Here is a 20,831-nt window from a genome sequence, read left to right on the forward strand (position 1 = left end):
AACAATCTTTTGCAGTATCTCCAAGAAAACACATTTTTTTTACAAAGTAGACAACCATAGTGATCATAATTCACTGTCAGAAGGCATTGAAAAGGGATAAATTATTGTATGATTTGAGACCATTTTATGTCGCTGGTCCTGACTAATTTTTATGTGACATAGAGTTAATAAGTTTAAAAAATTTGGTTACATATATTATGTGAAAATTGGACCATACAATGAAAGATATCCAGATTTCACATTAGGTAGAAGAAGTAGAACGACCTACCAGTATGGTAGACCGAGACATGATCACAAAGCTGATTTATGAAATATCTATTAGAGGATAATCACTTGATGTCCGCATGATCTAAATATAGGAAATCACTTGCATGAGGGGCACCCACCAACCCAAAGATAATAATATTGAATATTAAATAATCCAGTTGGGTATCTTATCTAGTAGATTCGTGATGAACCTAACCCATTACTCTTTTAGCAATTAAGTTCATTAACCTCGTGTGGCCATGACACAACTGCTGATACAGTTAACCATGATTATGGATATTTGATATGTCTAACCAATACGTGCCAACTAATGAAAACAAAAAGTAGATGCGTATTAACTCTTCATTTAACGTACTCTAGACATTACTGAAAAGCAGAACTAGTTGCAAGTCTGTCCACAGCTTTGAAAGGGCTGCTTAGTGCTTATCTGCTTATTAAGAAAAAGGCTTAATTTGAGGATGAGTTGGATGAAAATGTAGGACCAGAGTTTACCAACTTGAAACTCATGCTGTCAAACTTCACTTTCCAACAAGGAAAAAGCAAACACCTAGCTAAAAGCACGTCTTATAGTCTTACTATTGTGCATGCTTTCATTGTCACTATATGTTCAAATCAAAGATACCCCACTTCTTTTTAAAGTAAGCTACAATGAAAAAAAATGAATAAATGCATGCTTGAGATTAACAGCTCCCTACATCAGCCTTTTTACCACAATGATGAACGGATAAAAAAAAAAAAAAAAAGTAAGCAAATTGCTTGAAGCGCTTCGAAATGTAATGTTGTCTTGTCTACAATTTGGTCCTATAGTTTTACATATAAATTTGATCTCTACACTTGACACCTTTTTTTTTTTTTTTTTCCTTTCATTTTAGTCTCTATAAATGCCCTACACTTTACAAATCAATTCCTGCCATTTATTGAAATTATAAGGGTGTTGTATTTGGGCTCTATACTTGACATCGTTTTTTATTGTAATCCCTACACGAAAAAAATTACACTTCATTTTAGTATCTCCATGTTAAAATCTTTACATTTTAGCCTACACATGACATAATTTTTCATTTTGATCCCTACATGAAAAACACCATTAACTCTATCATATCTTTGGTAAATAGTGACGAACTTAAGTCCTTATGTATACTATTCTAACTTTTATCATTCATCAACGCTGGGGTTCATTTTAATTTTTTTTCTCATATAATTATAGAGTTTTTTCATGTAAGGACTAAAACAAAAAATAGTGTCAAGTGTAAGAACCAAATTTGTAATCAAACCTTTTACATATGGTACAGAACATATGCATTAAATTTGGCAACAAATCGGTATGGAGTTTTTTCATGTAAAGACGAAAACAAAAAATAGTGTCTAGTGTAAGAACCAAATTTATAATTAAACCTTTTACATATGTTACGGAACATATGCAGTAAATTTGGCAACAAATCAGCAGAGAACATATGTTTCACTAGTTGATAAGGCAAGGTATATGATTCACAGCCAACTAATTACACATTTTTGCAATGCTGTATTTAGTCAAATATAGTAGCATAATATTTATAAGAATCTTTGCTTCCAAATCCCTTCATTGCTTTTTTTTGCAGTTTACATATGAATTACACATATATAAACTTAAGACAGTTAGATCCAATACAATCTATCCATCAACTTGAAACTACCCCTGCTCCTTTTGTATTAAGGAATAATGTAGTTAATATGGTAAGAGATTGAAAGGAAGAAGAGTCAAAGACAAACATCTATAAGTCGACTTCCGTTACATAAATCAAGCTCGTGACCTCTAGTGCATCACTTAAAACTATTTTCGTCAAACTTAAGGATACCATATTAGCTTGAAGGTGAACCGTTGGATTCTTTTCCAAGAAATGATGGCCGTGGACTAGTAGTTATCTTGAACTTGATCTCCTTCATAATTGATCCTAGGCTGTTTTCCCCTCTCAGTTGAGTTACTCAATGGCTGTGAATCCTTTGAGATGTTTCCATAAGTGGTTATAGCATCTCCAAGTGATATTGGAGTTGAACACCTTGAATTTTTTTTGAGGCAGATCTCTCCGCGACTCCTTGTAATAATTTCATCAAGAATTTCCCCACTATTAATACTGTCTGTTGTTGCCTGACTACCTGAATTCTGTGAGGTGTATAAATATTAATCTGTGAACAATTTGACAGATAAACATGCAAAATAATGCTATGCAGTATGAATATTTTGTGGTCTAAGCTAGCTTAGATTGTATCCACCCAACAAAAGCCCAAAGAAAGACATTTGCAAGCCAGAAATTGATCGTGTTTGAAAAAGAAAATCAATCCTTGCATAAACCTAATTATAAGGATTAACTCGGAGCATGTTTTATGCATTCTTAGTTATGAATGCAAGTATGCAATGAATTCAAGAAAGACTTTCTATACTAATTTGATAATGATTCAAACTACCTACTTCGAATGACAAGTTGAAACTGATAGCAGGTGCTTCCTCGTATGCTGCAGCATCCAACTCTTGAAGATGAGCTGCTTTAAAAAATTTGGGAAGGAAATATTGCCTTACTGGGATAAGAAGCATGATTAACAATGGGAAAAGGACCCCAGCAATTGGTATCCAGGTTAGACCAAAGCAGAGAAGCAAATAAGATGTCTGGAATAAGGTAAACATGGCAATCGTTTTGAAGGGCACGGTCTCAACAAATATCGCATGATGTTTCTCCATCACTCTAGTAAAGAGACAAAAGAAAAGGAATCACCATCTTCAACCTTAAAAATATAATGATAATGCTAAAGACGAATAAGCATCAGCATGCAAACACATGTTAATCTAAACATGGATCTATGTTGTAGGAGTTAGGAATGAGCACAATCCCAACAGGTCAACAACTTCCCATCAATATTTGAGTAAAAAACAAATAAATAAATAAACAGATAGTGGAATCCTAAAAATGACAAATAATCCATGCTTCTTATGCACTAAAAGTAGGAAGTTGATGCTGGAAGAAATCTTTGACACTATTTAAATCTATGAATCCTAGGTGGAAAAGATAAAATTGGATATGAGTATAGATATACTTGTATCTTCGACTCGGAGCAGTGAAAAGATACAAGATTCTCTCCCAAAACTGATTTCCGGGCAAGCTTTCAATTGCCATGAAAGCAAAGTAACCCCAAAGCACTGAAGTCGGTATCTTCTTCAAAAGAGGCATAGCAGCAACACAAGCCCCGACCATCAATGCCTGCAGCAGATTGCTGAGACGCTGTTCTTTAACTTCAACCGGCAAAAGATCATCAATATCCTTATCCACATCAAAAACAACCTCATCAATAGGGGCATCAATGTATCCATGACTTGAAGCCAGTTGAACGGTGGATTCCTTCAACTCCTTTAGCCCCTGGTTGAAGAAAAAAGTATAGGATAAAGGTGAGAAAAGATCACAAATTTCAGTTCAATTGGAAATCACAGGATTATATTTACCATGGCTGGTGGTATTTGGTGAGCTAATGGAGTCTGCATTTGATCATATGCTTCTTGCATACTTCGGTATAATTGACAAAGGTTCATATTTTTCTGTATGCTTTTTCGTGCAGCCGATACAAGCTTATTCCGCAAGAGCTATTCCAAACAAACAAATAGCAATGATTGTCAATTAGCATAGCTATTGGGAAGCAAAGCTTTGCAAAATGGGATATCAAAGTTTGTCTGTACATATAAAATAAAAACTAGAGAAATAATGACAGACAGGAATTAAGAGATAATGAAAGGGTAAGATAGCTCTAGTTTCAGAATGGAACTAATCGTTACTTTTCATTAATAGCATGCATAATCAAATCAGTATCCAAGACAGTTATAAAACCACAAATCTGAATGAAAGAGATAGTTAGATTCTGGTAACTCTACCAAAAAAAAAATTAAATTAAAAAAATAAATAAATAAATATATATATATATATATATATAGGGAGCATATCAAGTGAGAGGGAATTTATTGTGAGAGGTGAGAGGGTTGAAATACAATCCTTAGATTAATCAAGTGAGAAAAAATTTGGAGTTTAATCAAGTGAAAGAAAATTAATCTAAGGGTTGTATTTCAACCCTCTCACCTCTCACAATAAATTCCCTCTCACTTGATATGCTTCCTATATATATATATATATTTGTCTATCAAAATAAACAAAGAAATTAGCAGGAAAAAGAGATTCATGAATCATGATTAACAGTAGAGCTATGGAGATATCAAAGGTAAGAACAATATATTACCTGATGTTTTAGAGTAGCTAAGCTTTTAGTATGCATTGGAGATTGGGGAATCACACCGTTGGATGGAGGTATTCCAATAAGCCCACACAAAATGGTCTGGCAAAAACCATGAAAAAGATTTTAAAAGGAAATTATTTGCTAGATGTCTATACACAAAAGGATATATCTTGGCATTTTTCTGGCATTGCAAATGAACCTCCAAAGTATTTCAGAGAAATAACATACCAGGAAGCCCAAGAGGAGAAGGTCATAATGATAAGATGAGGGTTTTCTTAGATTGAACTCCTTCTGCTGGGCAAGTTGTGATGCAACACTGTGATCAAAGTAGTAAAGCACAGCAATCATGGTTGCTGGTATAAATGCTCCAATAATATACATGGGAGGCACATTCAACATTTCCTGCAAAATAGAAGGAAAATGAGCAAATAACTATGCTTTTCAGGGGAAAACGATATCCACATTAAAGAATCTAAAGTGACATTAACTATCATCTACCGTAGAATAATATCCACATTAAATAATCATAGAGACCTTAATTACAGTCCAATTTGAGTATGCACCAGGAGACCATGGATTTGGACTGAAAAGTCGCCTTGGGATTCCCCTTGGAACCTTATTGGTAGGTATATAAGACACAGCAGTCCACACAAGAACCATTAGTGGGACTCCATAATCAGCTACAAATCCCCGCAACCATCCTATAACATAATCAAAATTATTAGAATTTATAATGATAAGACAAACAACTTTTATTGCAAAAATGAATCACCAGAAAGACAATCTTAAATTAATGTAGAAAAATGGAAATAGATTGAATAGCTAGCACCTAAGGTAACAAAAGTGATTTATCTAAGCCACAACAAACTTGTATATCTTGAAATACATCCAATTCCCTTCTGAATCTTTAAATCAGGATTCAGAAGTACAAGCAATACCTGTTCCATATCTCCAGGATCTAGCCTTACGGCTTCTTAGTGCAGTAAACAGAAGGCCGAATGACAAAACCAAAGCAAACATTCCATTTCCAAACAGCCAAGAGGATTGGAGTGCAATCTGATTGGTAACTTCTCTCTTGGACTGGGCTGCACCGAACTCTTCCACAAGTCCCTTTAAGATGGAGATTACTGTCTTTATTATTAAACAGGAGTTTTAATTTTGATAATTGTAAATAAAGAACACCTATATATGATCCAAATATCCAAATTTCAGATTACTTTAGAAAAATTATTCATGGTTGGTGCATACTCACCCTTATTGCCTGCTGCATAAAGAGCATTGCAATTAGCAGACCAAATAGTTCACCTGCTAGGCGTGTGAATCTGTTGATTATGGAGCATGCACCAAGAATTGCCAGCAAGAAGAGCAACAAGGCAGTCCAAACACACACCCTAAAAATCAAAAAACGTGGAGAAAATTGCTTCAGTTTAACAGTAATTTCCTTTCAATAAATAACCACTGAAGGAAATCAAGAGATACCATCCAGTCCAAGGAAGGAATAGTTTGTGACCCAAATCCTTTCTATCCTTTGCGAAGTCATAAAGGAATGTGTACATCAGAACAGTTGGCTCGGCTACACCTAGTATGAGGAGGGGCTGCCCGCCAAAGATTGAATGGACAATGCCACATAGTGCGGTTGATGCAAGGGTCTGCACTGCAGTTAGAGCTCCATCTATATAGAATAGAATCAATGAAGCATTTCTTAGCAAAGGACCACCAAAATACCAAAAAGGACACCATGAATCAGAAAAGTATTGTACTTTGTACCTGTGTTTCTCTCTAGTTGCTCTCCAAAAGAGATAACTGGAATTGCTGAAGCAAAAAATATATATGTAGTTGGGGCAAGGATCCTATATCACACAACATCAAAATTAAGTGTTTGACAAATCTTCTTCCGAGTTTAATATGACAAACTTTAATTTGTTGTGCCATTTTCAATAGTTATGTATTATTATTGTTATTTTATAGAGGGAGCTGCTCTTGGTTCCAAACTTGAGGCAGCTAGTCAGATTGAAATATCAAAATCTTCAAATTTATACCACAAACCTGATGCCTGCCTGGAATCCACTAGTCCAATCTTGTTTGTAGCACACAAGTCTTCCTTTGAGGTCGTTCTTGATCCCGCGTAAGGGAACAAATGTTTCTTCCATGAAGGTATTGGAATATCAAGGGATGAATACTGGTCTAAGTTTTGGTTAGCAGAAGGTGTGAGTGGAAGATGGTGAATCACTTCAAGTGACTCTAGAGGCAAATAGTGATTAAAGTTGCTTAGTAAAAGTATCTATAACAAAACTTTGAGCAGGGAGAGGCAAAACCTACATGTCTTATTCTTCCTAAATAGGAAAGCAAGAAAAAAAGGATAATCATCTCTTAGATTTAGGAATAAGGCCGGAAAACGAATAAACGAATCCAGATGATGAATTCACATTTAGAATAACAATGAAAATGTTCTGGATATATTGTTAAGACTGGCAAAAGAATGAGAAGTTAGCAAATGAATAACAAACACTCTCCATAGGCAGAAAATGAAGAGCAGAGTTAGACCATGACAAAGCCAAGATCCAAAACCTCTTTCACTATCTTACCACAGAAACCTTCCATATAATCATCATTCTGCGAGACCAAACGTAAACATTAAACATTCACGTTTGTCTGTCACATTCAAACTGAAATTGAATTCTAAAGGTATAGCCTTGGAGAACAGTCCAAACAAATTAGCGGAAACCCATCATAAGCTGCATTAGTTACAACTCAGAAACGCTTGAGATAAATGGGCAAGACAGAACACGAACAGAGTCGCAAAATTAACGAGATTCCATGACAGAAACCATGATGGGAATGGTTTAAAATACTTGTAACAAGTTGTTGGACATCACATGCAAAGAGAGATGGTACCTTAATCAAATATCAGTTACATGAGTAAAATGATGTAGTAATAAAGAAGAGAAGAGGGTAAGGTAAATAAGATTCAGACACGCACGCTAAGGTTGTAACTGAAAGCAATTCAGCAGAGGAAGAAGAAAAAGAGGAAGCAAACCAAAGACTGCAGTTGGAAGATTTTTGTGTGACATGTGAGAATGTGTGTTAACCAATCTCATGCATATATAGTTCTGATTCCTGAATGAAAATTAAAGTGGAAGCAGCAGTAACCGTAAATGGAAGTGTGACGCAAACACAGCAACATAAGAAAAGATATTTTATTTCCCAAAATAAATCTTTATTTTTTTTTAAGAAAGTGATATTAATATTTATTTACGCGTTCATTTTTTGACCTACTCTGTCACTTTACACTGGTGGTACATTAATTTCGAAAAACTTGCTCAAATTTAATTGATGTTACTTAAATTTTCCAACACTACAACAACCAAGTGTTTAGATCATCTCCAACTGCGAATATCATCAGAGGTTTTTAATTTTTTTTTTTTTTGGGACATAGTTGCACTTGCACACTTGCACGCGTGTCTCTAACTTATATCATCTCGCAAAATTTGTTACAATATCTATTTTTTCTTTTACATTCTAAACTATATTTAAAAAAGTCGTGAATTTAGTTCTTATGTTAGTTGAATGCAGAGTTGTCAAATCGGTAAATTTCGATCGAGTAAGTAAGAGAATTGGACCAGACCTGAATAACTTGTTTTATTTTAAATTTTAATTATATATAATATAAAAAGGAAAAATATTGGCTTAATAGGATCGTACTTTTTGAACAAAATTTTCACTTACTTGACATGGCTTATTTAGTGTGTGTTTGTTTTATCGTTAAAATTTTGTAAACATAAATAGGAATAGTTATTTTGTAATTTTATATTTTAGAAAATATGTTTTTACGTTTTTGTTAAAAAAATGATTTTTCAAACACGCTGTTAATCTTTTGAGCTGAATCAAATTAACTTGATTCTTTTTAAACTTTAAAATAAAAAATAAAAAAATCTGTCTTATATCGAACTATTTCATCAATCTAACCAATTTTGATATTTTTAACTAAATGTAAATTTTAATTAATTGATAAATGACATGACATTATTAAATACTAACGAAACAATACACAAGCCACTAAAATAGGCCACCAACATGGCGTTACCCATATAACTAAGAACAAATTGTGAGAAATTTTAGAAGTAAAGAAACAAGTATGTAAAATTTTTGAAAATAAGGGGAAAAAATTGTGTGAAAATGATATAAAAAAGGTTATTTGACTTATTTGATATTATTTGTTAAGTGTATTCTTAGTAAAAGTGTGACCATTAAAATGATATATCATTATAAAAAATGAAATTATAATGGTTGTTCCTCATTAAAAAAAAAGTACATTTTAAAAAAATGCAATTTAAAATTAAGCACAGCCCTTTACGATATGAGCAATTCATTATTACATTAATAACCTACATTATATTTAATATAATATTTAATACTATTTAAATAAAATTATCTATTCTTTTATTAAAAATTATTACATTAATAACATCAGCTGCTACATTAATATCTATATAATAAATATCATTAATATAAACAATCAAAATATTTTTTTAATTATAAATAGGTACTTAATTTAAATTTGATTGGATGTAGTCACTATTGTAAAATTTAGGTTTTCAACTGATGTTAATGCAAGTCTAATTTACATATCAACTACTAATAGTATTTCAACATGTACAATGAGATAACTTTTATATATAAATTATATTTTAATTTTATAATAAATCATTTACATTATAATGTAAAATTATTTTTTATTGTTGATAATTTCTTTTAAAAATTGATATTTAATTTAGAAATAAAAATAAGAATGATGATAAATTAAAAGAGATGAGAAGTTGAGAAAAAAAATGTAGATTAAATTGTACTTTTGCTCTTTTTATTTTTATCAATTCATAATTTTGGTCTTTCTGTTTTAAAATAGAGGCATTTAGTACTCTAAACTTAAAAATACAAAATTTTAGTCTTATTATCAAATTAACATCTATTAATCATTAAGTTTTAACACTTATACATACTTAAGTGATGTGATATTTAGTAACACAATATTTTAAAATTAAGAAAAACTAAAAATATGGAGATTTGATTTATACATTAAAAACTTTCAATTTAACGATTAGATCGTTAAAATTTGACATAAAACATGAGTTATTGAGTGGAGTAAGTGGATTCCTCCTCTTTCTCTCAACGATTGGATACACTTATTTCACTCAATAAATCATGTTCTATATCAAATTTCAATGATCTAACTATTAAATTAAAATTTCTTAGTACATAGATAAATTCTACAATTTTTTAAAAAAAAAACTGAAAAACCATATCTTCATTATACATATTCAAATCAACATATAAAATATTTTTACAATTATCCATCAATTTAAATTAATGAAACAAAGTATTATATATTTTCAAAATTTTAAAAAATTTGTAAAATTGATTTATGCATTAAGAACTTTTAATTTAAGGATTGATTAGTTAAAATTTGATGTAGAACATGAATTATTGAGTGGAGCAAGTCAAGGTAGACTTATTCTTGGCATAAGTGGATCCCTTATATATGTGTGTGTGTGAGGAGGGATCCATTTACTCTAGAAATTAGTCTACCTAGACTTATTTTCGTTCTCAAATTTTAATGATGCAACCGTTGAATTTAAAAATCTTAATACATAGATCAAGCATACAAATATTTTTAAAAAATTGAAAAATATTTGATACTTCATTTCATTAATTCAAATCAACATATAAAATATTTTTGTAATTATCTATAAATTTGAATTAATGAAACGAAGTATCAAATAATTTTTAAATTTTTTTAAAATTTGTAGACTTGTTCTATGCATTAAGAACTTTAATTTCAACAGTTGAATCATTAAAATTTAATGTAGTACATGAATTATTATTATTATTATTATATATATATATATATATATATATATATATATATATATATATATATATGAGTTAGGACCTATTGATATCATATGTAAGTCTAAAAAGTTACACCAAATTCTATACATTCAATAAATTTAACTGTTGAATCATGTGATATTATATTGAAGATCACACATATAAAATTTCAAATGATCCCAAAATTATTTAGTATTTCATTATATTGATTTATTTTAATGTATAATATGACATTTAAAATATGTTTAAATATCTATTTTGATAAAATATATAAAAAAAATTTAAATCATGTGAAAATTAAAATACATAATCTTGAGTATAATATCACATAATTCAACAGTTTGAGCAATTTAATTTGTATTGTACAAAAAGTTATTAATGGTATAAGATTTGGAATAAATTTTTAGACTTATGTCTAGTGTCAAAGCATTCTGAAAAAATTTATTGAAGGTATAAGATTTGGAGTAAATTTTTAGACTTACACCTAGTGTCAATGAATCCTAGTAGAGAGAGGGGTGAGATTCACTTACTCCAAGAGTAAATCTTGGTAGACTTACTCCACTTAATAACTCTTGTTCTACATCAAATTTCAATAATATAACTGTTGAATTAAAAGTTTTTTATGCATAAATCAAGTCTACAAATTTTTAAAAAATTTGAAAATCACATGATGCTTCTTGATACATATTCAAATCAACATATAAAATATTTTTATGATTATCTGTCTATTTGAATTAATGAAATGAAGTATTAAATAATTTGTAAATTTTTTTAAAAATTTACAAACTTGATTTATACATTAAGAACTTTTAATTTAATAGGTCGTTCAAATTTAATGTAGAATATGAGTTATTAAGTGGAATAAATCTACCAAGACTTACTCTTACAATAAGTTAATTCCTCATTTCTCTCTCTCTCTCTCTCTCTCTCTCTCTCTATATATATATATATATATATATATATATATATATATATATATATATATATTTAAGTGAATGTTAGCATATAAGAAATGGGGGTTGAATTGTTATGCTCTTTAAAAAATAGTTCTTTATAAAAATTTGTTACTGATCATAAGGTACATCTTCTAAGTGTTACAGTAGAGTATACCTTTTGAAGACAATTTCAAAGGATAGACCTTTTAAGTGTTGGAACTTAAAGTATTTTTTTGATAATGGTTTCCAAGCTTACTTCTTTGCAAATCAAATTATGCAGCAATATAACAATGAATACAATAACATCAAATAAACAACTTCCATTGTAAAAATATATTCTTTATGCAAATTTGTTACTTAGAAGGTGAAGTTTTTGAGTGTTCAAAAACTTAATTTTCTTATGAAACTATCTTCTGAGCAGTTTAAAGTAATAATAGATTATGCAGCAAATATATATAAAGTAATAAAGTAACTATAGTAGGTAAGGAGATAGAGTTTGGGAGATTGCACACTGAGTTTTTATACTGATTCATCCCAAAATAGGCTATATTCAATCCTCACACACTTCGTGAAATTCTCCACTAATACAATAATTGTTGTTCAAGTTAAAACACCAACCATGTGCTGATACATGTTCCATACTACATGTCGCAACCCGAAAATATTGGAAAAAGAAAAAGTTTTTTAAAGTCCAATAATGGCCTTGATAACCAGAATTGGGTTCGGGGGTCGGTTACGTGTAGGGAAGGTATTAAACACCCCTACAACGCCTTAAATCGGTACCCTATGATGAAGATAACGTAATAAGAATTAATAATTTAAATATTTAATCCCCTTTATTAATAATTATTTACATGAAAATTAAATTACACGGTAAACCCCTAAAATATCTACATAATTGCGTTTATTATAATAATATGTAAAATAAAAGAAGAGAAAGATAAAACAAGAGATTGATGAGTAATACCTCGTAACAAGCTTTATTGGATCTTCAACTATGGAGGTTTTAGGTGCTTTGTGGCAACCTTTCACACTACAATAAGCCTCACAAAACTCAAGAAGTACAATAGGAGAGAGAGAGAAAAAAAAGGGAGAAATTTCGAGCTCTATGGAGCTTTGGACGAAATTTTGGAGGTCCCTGAACTGTTGGTCGAGATTTTCTATTTATAGGCATCAGATGTGGGCCGGAACGGCCCGTTCTGGATTCGGAACGGCCCGTTCCGGATCCGAACGTTATGCAGTATATTTGCACCCTAGAACGGCCCGTTCTGAAATCAGAACGGCCCGTTCCGGGAACCAGAACGGCCCGTTCTGATTTCAGAACGGCCTGTTCCGGGGTACAAATTTAAGCCCCCTTTGATTGGTTTGGAACGGCCCGTTCTGGTCTAGAACGGCCCGTTCCAACCTAACATTTTTAGGCCTTTTAGGAGTCTCGGAACGGCCCGTTCCAATTCCAGAACGGCCCATTCCGGACTTGGGAACGGCCCGTTCCGAACTTGGGAACGGCCCGTTCCGATTTTAGAACGGCCCGTTCCGGGTCACTAAAAAAAGTTGATTTGGGCTTTTGGGCCCTCTAATGTCCTATTTTGCTGATTGTATGCCCCCGGACGAAATTGGGTGTCTATACTACACAACAACTTATTGTTAGTGTTTTTCACTTAGTCACATGCTAAGATTTTCTCTATCAACAACCATTTGAGATACCCACACTCAAAGTCACCTGTTATTAGTGTTTTACACTTAGTCACCTACTAAGACTTTCTCTCTCAACAACTTCTTGAGATACCCACACTCATAGCCACCTACTATGAGATTTCATAACCAATTGGTTGACTATTTTTCACTCCTTCCTACACCTTTACACACGAAATTCACACTTTGTTTTCAATTACAAGACTACTGATACAAATGTAGAAGTGGAGATCTTTAAAAAACAGAGTATGAAGAAAGATTACAACTTTGATAACTATTATTTTGATTTCTCTCTTTATCCTTGCTTGCTTCAAAATTGTAGTCTTGATCTTCTTTTTATAGCCTCTACAATATGGTTGTTATGAGTAGGTTAGCTTTTAAGCAATATTGACATCAACTTGTACTTTCATTAGTGCAGTCAACAATTTCCTTAGAAGCACTTTACTTTTGAAGCTTCCTTTAGAGCTACCTTTTAAGCTTCCTTCTAAGCTTTCTTTTAAGCAGCCTTTTGAATAGAGTATTTAATAGTAGTGTTCTAAGAAATTAAGCTTGAATTGAAGCTTCCTGATAAAATGTTCAAAGAATTGGACCTCTGAACTAAGTCTTCAAGGCATATTCTCTAAGAGAAAATCTCCATCTTAAACTCCTTTAATCAGTAGTCTTTGTGTTCTCACATAATAGCTAAGACCATGGTGCTCATATTTTTGACTAAGATAGACATTGTCTCTTATGCCGATTAACAATTCTTCCTTGATACTGAATCTTATTTTAAGTTGTCACAAGGATGTTTTCATAAAACTTGTAGATAAATATATCCTTGACCATTAGGAATTGGTTTCATTCTATTTGGAGTTATGTAGCACAAGTTATTCCCAAAACATTACAGTAACATCATGTTGTTCTAGACAAATCAACATTTCTATATTGTAAACATAATTTGTCCATGATAGAGACCTTATTAGCCCATGACTTCTTAATCAAATTTTTAGACAATTCTTCTATCTTTCCATAGCCACAAAGTTTGGCTCAAACTCATCTCTACAAGTCTAGATATGCTCAAAATATTTATACTATGTTTGTGTTGTAACTTAAAATAACATTTTCATCTTGATTGCCATATTTGTTCATGCTCTTGGATTTTTTAGTGCACAACTTCTGCATAAATGTTGTAGATAATTATTCTAGTTTTCCATACCCACAAAATACAACAGTTGTGTTTTGCATACAAGATCAACATTATTTGCAACTCTTTTTGCAATTTTGCACGTGATCTACACTATATAAGTTGTTGACTTCTTCATGAAGAATGTGAATACTTCTTCTGGCTTTTCATAGCTACCAAGATATCTTTAAATGAATTCCTAAAACTCAAGATATCACACAAATGAACTTCATTGCATAGTTTAGATATTCATTATGAATTCTTCTGAGTTCTACATCTTGAAGCTACATTCAGATATTCATGTCATATTAATTCTGAGCCACCTTTTGAGAGTTATTTTGAATCAATCTTGAGCTTATTTTGATTGATGTTCTAAATGCACTAAGCAAACTCATCAGCAACATAAATACTAAGAGGACTTATGACATTTGTTCATAAGGTTTGTCATTAAAACATAAAAGGTTTCTCACCATTTCTCACAAATATGGAAAAACCAAAAGTTAAGTGTCATCTAAAATAATTAAAATATTATAAATTGAAACAGTTTATTAACTTTCAATGTCAATTAAAAAACTCAAGAAAATAATTTTTTTAACCATAATATTGATATGAAATATCTACCGTCAAAAGGAGTGACTAATCTTTATTGAAGACTGTGAGTATACATAAAGTGAATATTCTCCTTCCAAGAAGCAGTGACTCAAGAATATGATTATCTTTCAATAACTTTTCCCAATTTATTATTTTTTTGTTTAGAAAAATTCTCCATAGAATGATTTTAATTAAGATAAATATGAAACTATAGAATTAAATTTAAAATATTTAATTGATATATTCATTTAGATATATGTACAAAATTACCATTTTCAAATTAAAATATCAAATCGACCGATAGATTATCAATTATCATGTATTCTAAGTGAGTTTTTCACCATGAACAATCAATTATCTATTAAAATTCTTTTGATACCAAATTAAGCAATTTATAAATTAAGAGTTTAACTAGTCAAAAGCTAAGATGTAAATGATTTTTAATGTGATTATTATAAAATTTAACAAATTTATTATTTGTATAAATTATGATTAGATGATGATGTAAAATTTATATTATCATTATATCACTATTAAACTCATAAATAAATTATAATTAAGTTAATTATTTTATTTACTAATATGAATGCCGATATATAGTAAATTCTTTGTCATGCATAAAATTTAAAATCACACAAAATAATATTTATATGATATAACTTTGTGAATTACATAAACATGAAAAGTGGGGTTAGATAATGAGATACTTGAAGGGCATCAAAATTTGGTAAGCCGTACGAAAGTGAGAGATTGAAGACGAAGCCACAAATCCGAATATCCGATACGTATCTATCTGTGACAACGCGCATCGCATAATCTGTAGAACTCTCCTGCCAAACACCTTTTTATTATTTTGATTAAATATCCATAACTTTCAAAGCAGTCACTACTCACTAAGAAATTTAACAATGAGAAAAATGGAACTGATGAGGTAACACACACTTCATTCTCCATCTTAAAACCTTGCGTACCACAGTATCTCCTAAAATAGTTAATTCTATCGTATAATAAATATTTCTAACTTTAAATAGTATTATTTTCTATAAAAATATATATAGAATCAAATACTATAAAATAGGAGTTAGCTGAATCAAATTTGTTGATGTCATTTTTTTCTTTTTAAAGTAAATTACGTTATTCTTATCCACAGATATGAGTATTATATTTTTTATATTAAAGTATATAATTTAGTTTGGTTAATTTAATATTTTAAAGTAAATTATACTTTTTTTTAAAGATACTAATATTACAGTACCTTTCTTTCATATATTAAAATATAAAATATCTCACACTTTTATGTCTTGAAAATATGAGTATTGCACCATCACTTTTTTATTATATTAAAATATATAATCTAAAATATTTAACTTAACACCCTAAAATAATATTCATTATAAGATTTTGAAATATATTTTTGATTAAAATATATGTCAAAATATTTTTAGTTCATTATCTTATTCACTTGATAAAAAAAATTATAAATATATAATTAAATTTAAATTAATTTATTAAAATAATAAATAAAATAAATTATATATACACACTTTTAACAAAATAAAATCTTATAAAATAAATTATACATGCACTTTTTTATATGAGTGTTTTAGAATATTGTATTTTTAACTAATATTATAAATTACATTATTATTATTATTATTATTATTATTATTATTATTATGTTTTAGTTCTATATAACAAATATCTCACTATTTTTAAATATAAAAAATATATACACGTTATTGATTGCTCATGGAAAAACACACATTCCCTCTTTTCCCATACATATTAATTAAACTTCTTAACTTAGTTAATAAATAACACTTTATTTAATATGGTGTTATATATCTTGAAATGTATATTATAAATTAAATATATGTATTTTAATTTATACAATGCATATGCTAAATGTTTATTATATATAACTAAAATTTATTATAAATATATATACAAATAAATATTATATTTAAATATATAAATTGTACTAAAATTTTGTATAAAGATATTTGTAAACATATAAATTATATTTTAGATTTATATAAATAATTTATATTATTATATAATATTATTTTTATTTATTGATAATTTATATTAAAATATTAAAATATAATTTATAAATAATTATGATAAATAAAAATTAAATTAAATAAAAATTTAGAAAAATTCATAAAACTCTTCTGATTATTAAATAAATTTCTAAAAATATTCACGCATTAAATAATTATTCATATTTAATATATAAATGTTCATTGCATTTTTTTTATATTCTATATATTTTAAAATTGTGATATTATATTAATAAATCAAGTTGATTCTATTTTATTCTATATATATCTTCCTATTTTAATTAGGATATATTCGATTAAGATTCTAGTAAATCATTCTTTCAAAAAATTTGAGTTAAATAAAGATAAAAAGAGATATCAATTCATAAGCACTCCAAACACAAGTGGAAGACTTTACTATTATTGTTATTATTATTTAATTTTGAAGTTATTAAACTCACCAAATGAGTAAATCTAATTGAAATTGTTCTAATTTAATTAGTGATTTCAATTTGAATTTTAATTATACAACTACATTAAATATTTTGAGGTAGAACTGAATATACGTATATAATAAACATTTGATAGTAGTCTTATTTAATTCAAATTAATTAAACACTCTCAAATTAGTCATCACTATAATAGTAGTTTTTTTTTAAACTCAAACTAAATTATTACCGCGTAGAAAACAATAAAGTAATTAAAAAAAATGAGATAACATATTTGGATTTGTTATTCTTCAATGTCCAATCCCATCAAACATGACGGTATGCGATTCAATTCCTTTCTTTTGCCTAAATTCCAAGCCATAAGGTTCTTTTTTTTAAGGTGCCATAATGGTTCCTCATTCAACTATGATTTTAAAAATAAAAATAGAAAACGTATCTAACAGGACTCAATCTCCATGTAATCTCCAAGTGAAATCTGTGGTAATTTGTCCTATGAATATCTTGAAAAAGTGATGTTTTAAAACAATATAAGTTAGGTGATGATCAGCACAAATACCTAATACACCCATACCCAAAATAGTTACAATAAATTATTCGTTTTTTTTTAATAATTTTATTAATTTCTTGTACGATAAAAGTAATATAATTAAGAAAAAGAATACTATACACACACATGCATACACGAACAAAAATTAGTGGATGCAAATGAAAAACATATCAAGATGATCAACAGCAGTTTTTTTTTTTCCAAGTATTAATTAAAAGTAAACTTAACAAAAGTTTTTTTTTAATAAGAATTTTGATTAAATTTAAAAGTAACTATATTGAATTTTTTTCATAAAAAAGTAGCAAGTTCTTCGGTGTTTTCCATATAAACTTAAACATGTCTCTAGATGTCAGCCAATAATTTTATATATGAATGCTCAAATCGGTTAGTGGGTATGGATGCAGAAAAAACTTTATTGAAAAAGAAAATACTTTGATATATAATCTCTACATTTTGAAATATGGGCAGCTATGGAAGAATATATATATATATATATATATATATATATATATATATATATATATATATATATATATATATATATATATATATATATTCTTAGTTCAATCTTCAAAAAAAAAATTGTCAGCGGGAATTAGTTCCGCTTCTGCATAAATATGCAGATTTATGGTATCAACGGGATCAACGGGAAATTGTTACTGTTGTTTGCATGTTATATTTTCCGGTTTGAGTGAAGTCCAAAGTTTGGAGACAGGTTATTTTTTAATCCATGTATGAGTTCTGTTACCAACTTGAATTGTCCGTTGTCCTTAGTGCACTAGTGTAAAATATAGAATTTATATTAGTATTTTTTTGTTGGACATAAAAATATTCGATATAAAAAAGACGCGGTAATAATTTGAAAATAAAGCAAATTTTTTTATGTCAGACTATATTGGAATTGACGTAAATTTCAAAATCTACGTTGGATGTGGTTGATGTTTGACGTAGATTTTCAATTTTACATTGGTCTCAGTGTAATCTGATGTAAAAGAGTTTTTTATTTTCTCTCCAGCCACTTCGTCTTATTCGCACGCGTCAAGTTTACACAACAAAGAAAGCTTTTTTTGGTGGCGTGATTTTCGGCAAAGGGTTCGTCGACTACGCGTGGGTGTTTTTGATCACGGCAATTTCCTACGAAGGGCTTCTTGACATCCGTAGGTGATTCCAAATCTTTCTGACCGATTGGATTGTGTATTTTTTGGATTTTGGACGATTTAAGGTTAGTATATATGTGAATGAGTTTTGGCTTCCTTCCATTGTGTATGAATCTTGTTGGGTCGAGCAACAACTATTATATGAGTTTTAGTCACGGCGATTTCTGGCGAAGGGCTTCTCGACATCCATGGGTGATTCTAGATCTTTCTAATCGATTGGATTGAACGTTTTCTGGATTTTAGACGATTTGAGGATAATATATATGTATGTGAATGAATTTTGGATCTGACTTATGAGTTTAGGATCCATGTTTTCTGACGAATACACGTCCAAAATAGAGGAGGTGGAGATGGAGGTAGAGATTTTCTTGTTGGCAACAATTTTACGTTGTTCCTTGGCGATGTCTGACGTAATTTACGTCGGTTAACTCAACCGACGTAAATTTATGTCTCCCACATTGACATCAGACTATTTTACGACGTAAAAAATCTGAAATAATAAACGTAAAATACATCTTTTGTAGTAGTGGTACTTAAAAATTTATAACGTCACTTAATTAAATGATAAAAATCGAATGTTAATTTTTGTGAATGTAAAAAATTTAAGTCCACAAGAAATATTTATCTATTTAATATCTCAATAATGAAAAAAGAAGAAGATATGAGCTCGGTTGGAGTGGAAGCCATTGAAAAAGTTAATTGACTTACATTGATTAAAAATAGAGCATTAGATACATGATCATATGCAATGTTACTAAATTGATGCTACTAAATTGATGTTTAGGCATTATACTCTTTAACGCTCATACATTGCGAGAAAGATCTATATCTAATGCAAAATTTGCATTCGATTGTGTTATATACAAAATCTTACTGATTCAACAATATTCACAATATTATGAACGAGATTTATTTTTAATCTTATGAGTTAGGATAAATCGTGATAGGACAAAAAAAAAAGAGTAGTTGATACTGATTTTTTTAGTATTATAGTATAACATGCTTCTTAGATTTAGTACTTAGTAGAATTAACTTTTAATTGTTATAGGTAATTATATAATTTAATGATTAGATGAATAAAATTTATTTTTTTATATAAAATTATTAAATAGTGTAATAATTGTAAAAATTACGCTAGTATAATTTGATCTCTCTTTATATATATTACTAATTATTATATAGTTCAATAACTTTCAAATAAATGATTATTTATCAAAATTCACTATTAGATTGAAAGTTCTTTTTTACTTAAATCAAAAAAATTTATATAAATCCAAAATTATTTAACATCTCATTCATATAAATTAAAATTTACATAATATATGCATTTGATTACTTTTTCATTGTTGTTCAGTTTTAACAAAAAAAACATAAACATTAAAGATAATATAAAATTATAATTCAAACAGATAGGTCGACAAAATTCATTTTTAATATAAATTTATTGATGATATAATAGTTAGTAATAATTATACCAATATAATTTAATCTTTTTTTTTTTCATATCATCATTCATTTTAAGATAAATAAATAAATTTTATTTTAAGTATTTTAAAAAATAAAAATATGTCACCTAGTGGTATAGAATACAATTACTAATAAATATCACATTAAATGATCACAGGATATTCTTTTAGTTAATAAGTGTCACAAAATGGAAGAAAAAAATAATTATTTTCAGTTTTATTAGAAGATAAAAAATGAATATATATATATTTTTTTTATGAGAAAAATCAAATCGCGTTCATTTTTTTTCAAGAACTTGAAATATATTTGTATCTTTAATATTTGAAACATTAAGGTAATCGAAATTGAGTAAGTACGAAATTTTAAATTCGATATTTTTTTTATAACT

At 29.0% G+C, this 20,831-nt stretch overlaps 1 protein-coding gene across 2 annotated transcripts; it reads right to left on the reverse strand.

Moving 5' to 3' along the window:
• Window positions 1-1,792: 1,792 nt before the first annotated feature.
• On the reverse strand, window positions 1,793-7,642 carry LOC109812271 (putative boron transporter 2). Of its 2 annotated transcripts, none has more exons than XM_083075458.1 (12): window positions 6,562-7,642; window positions 6,283-6,365; window positions 5,995-6,187; window positions 5,768-5,906; window positions 5,454-5,646; window positions 5,050-5,216; window positions 4,744-4,917; window positions 4,519-4,614; window positions 3,737-3,874; window positions 3,334-3,653; window positions 2,714-2,984; window positions 1,793-2,407 (listed from the first exon to the last, which is right to left on the reverse strand). In XM_083075458.1, exons 1-12 carry the CDS (start codon window positions 6,663-6,665, stop codon window positions 2,159-2,161), a joined length of 2,127 nt encoding a protein of 708 aa, XP_082931584.1. In that variant the 5' UTR covers window positions 6,666-7,642; the 3' UTR covers window positions 1,793-2,158. The 2 variants fall into 2 exon arrangements, with proteins under 2 accessions (XP_082931584.1, XP_020231786.1); XM_020376197.3 differs by having other exon boundaries at window positions 5,454-5,625; window positions 6,562-7,640.
• Window positions 7,643-20,831: the final 13,189 nt, after the last annotated feature.

The sequence above is a fragment of the Cajanus cajan genome, chromosome 5, assembly GCF_000230855.2.
Source record: "Cajanus cajan strain Asha chromosome 5, NIPB_CcT2T_4, whole genome shotgun sequence".
Classification (NCBI taxonomy): domain Eukaryota; kingdom Viridiplantae; phylum Streptophyta; class Magnoliopsida; order Fabales; family Fabaceae; genus Cajanus; species Cajanus cajan.

What these genes read in the sequence shown, in the direction of transcription:
- LOC109812271 (XM_083075458.1), bottom strand. Translation starts at nt 6,665, where the DNA reads ATGGAAGAAACATTTGTTCCCTTACGCGGGATCAAGAACGACCTCAAA. An exon ending in ACCAAATACCACCAGCCATG is followed by an intron (nt 3,654 to 3,736) that starts GTAAATATAATC and finishes TTCTTCAACCAG; the next exon opens with GGGCTAAAGGAGTTGAAGGA. An exon ending in GTTTCAACTTGTCATTCGAA is followed by an intron (nt 2,408 to 2,713) that starts GTAGGTAGTTTG and finishes TACACCTCACAG; the next exon opens with AATTCAGGTAGTCAGGCAAC.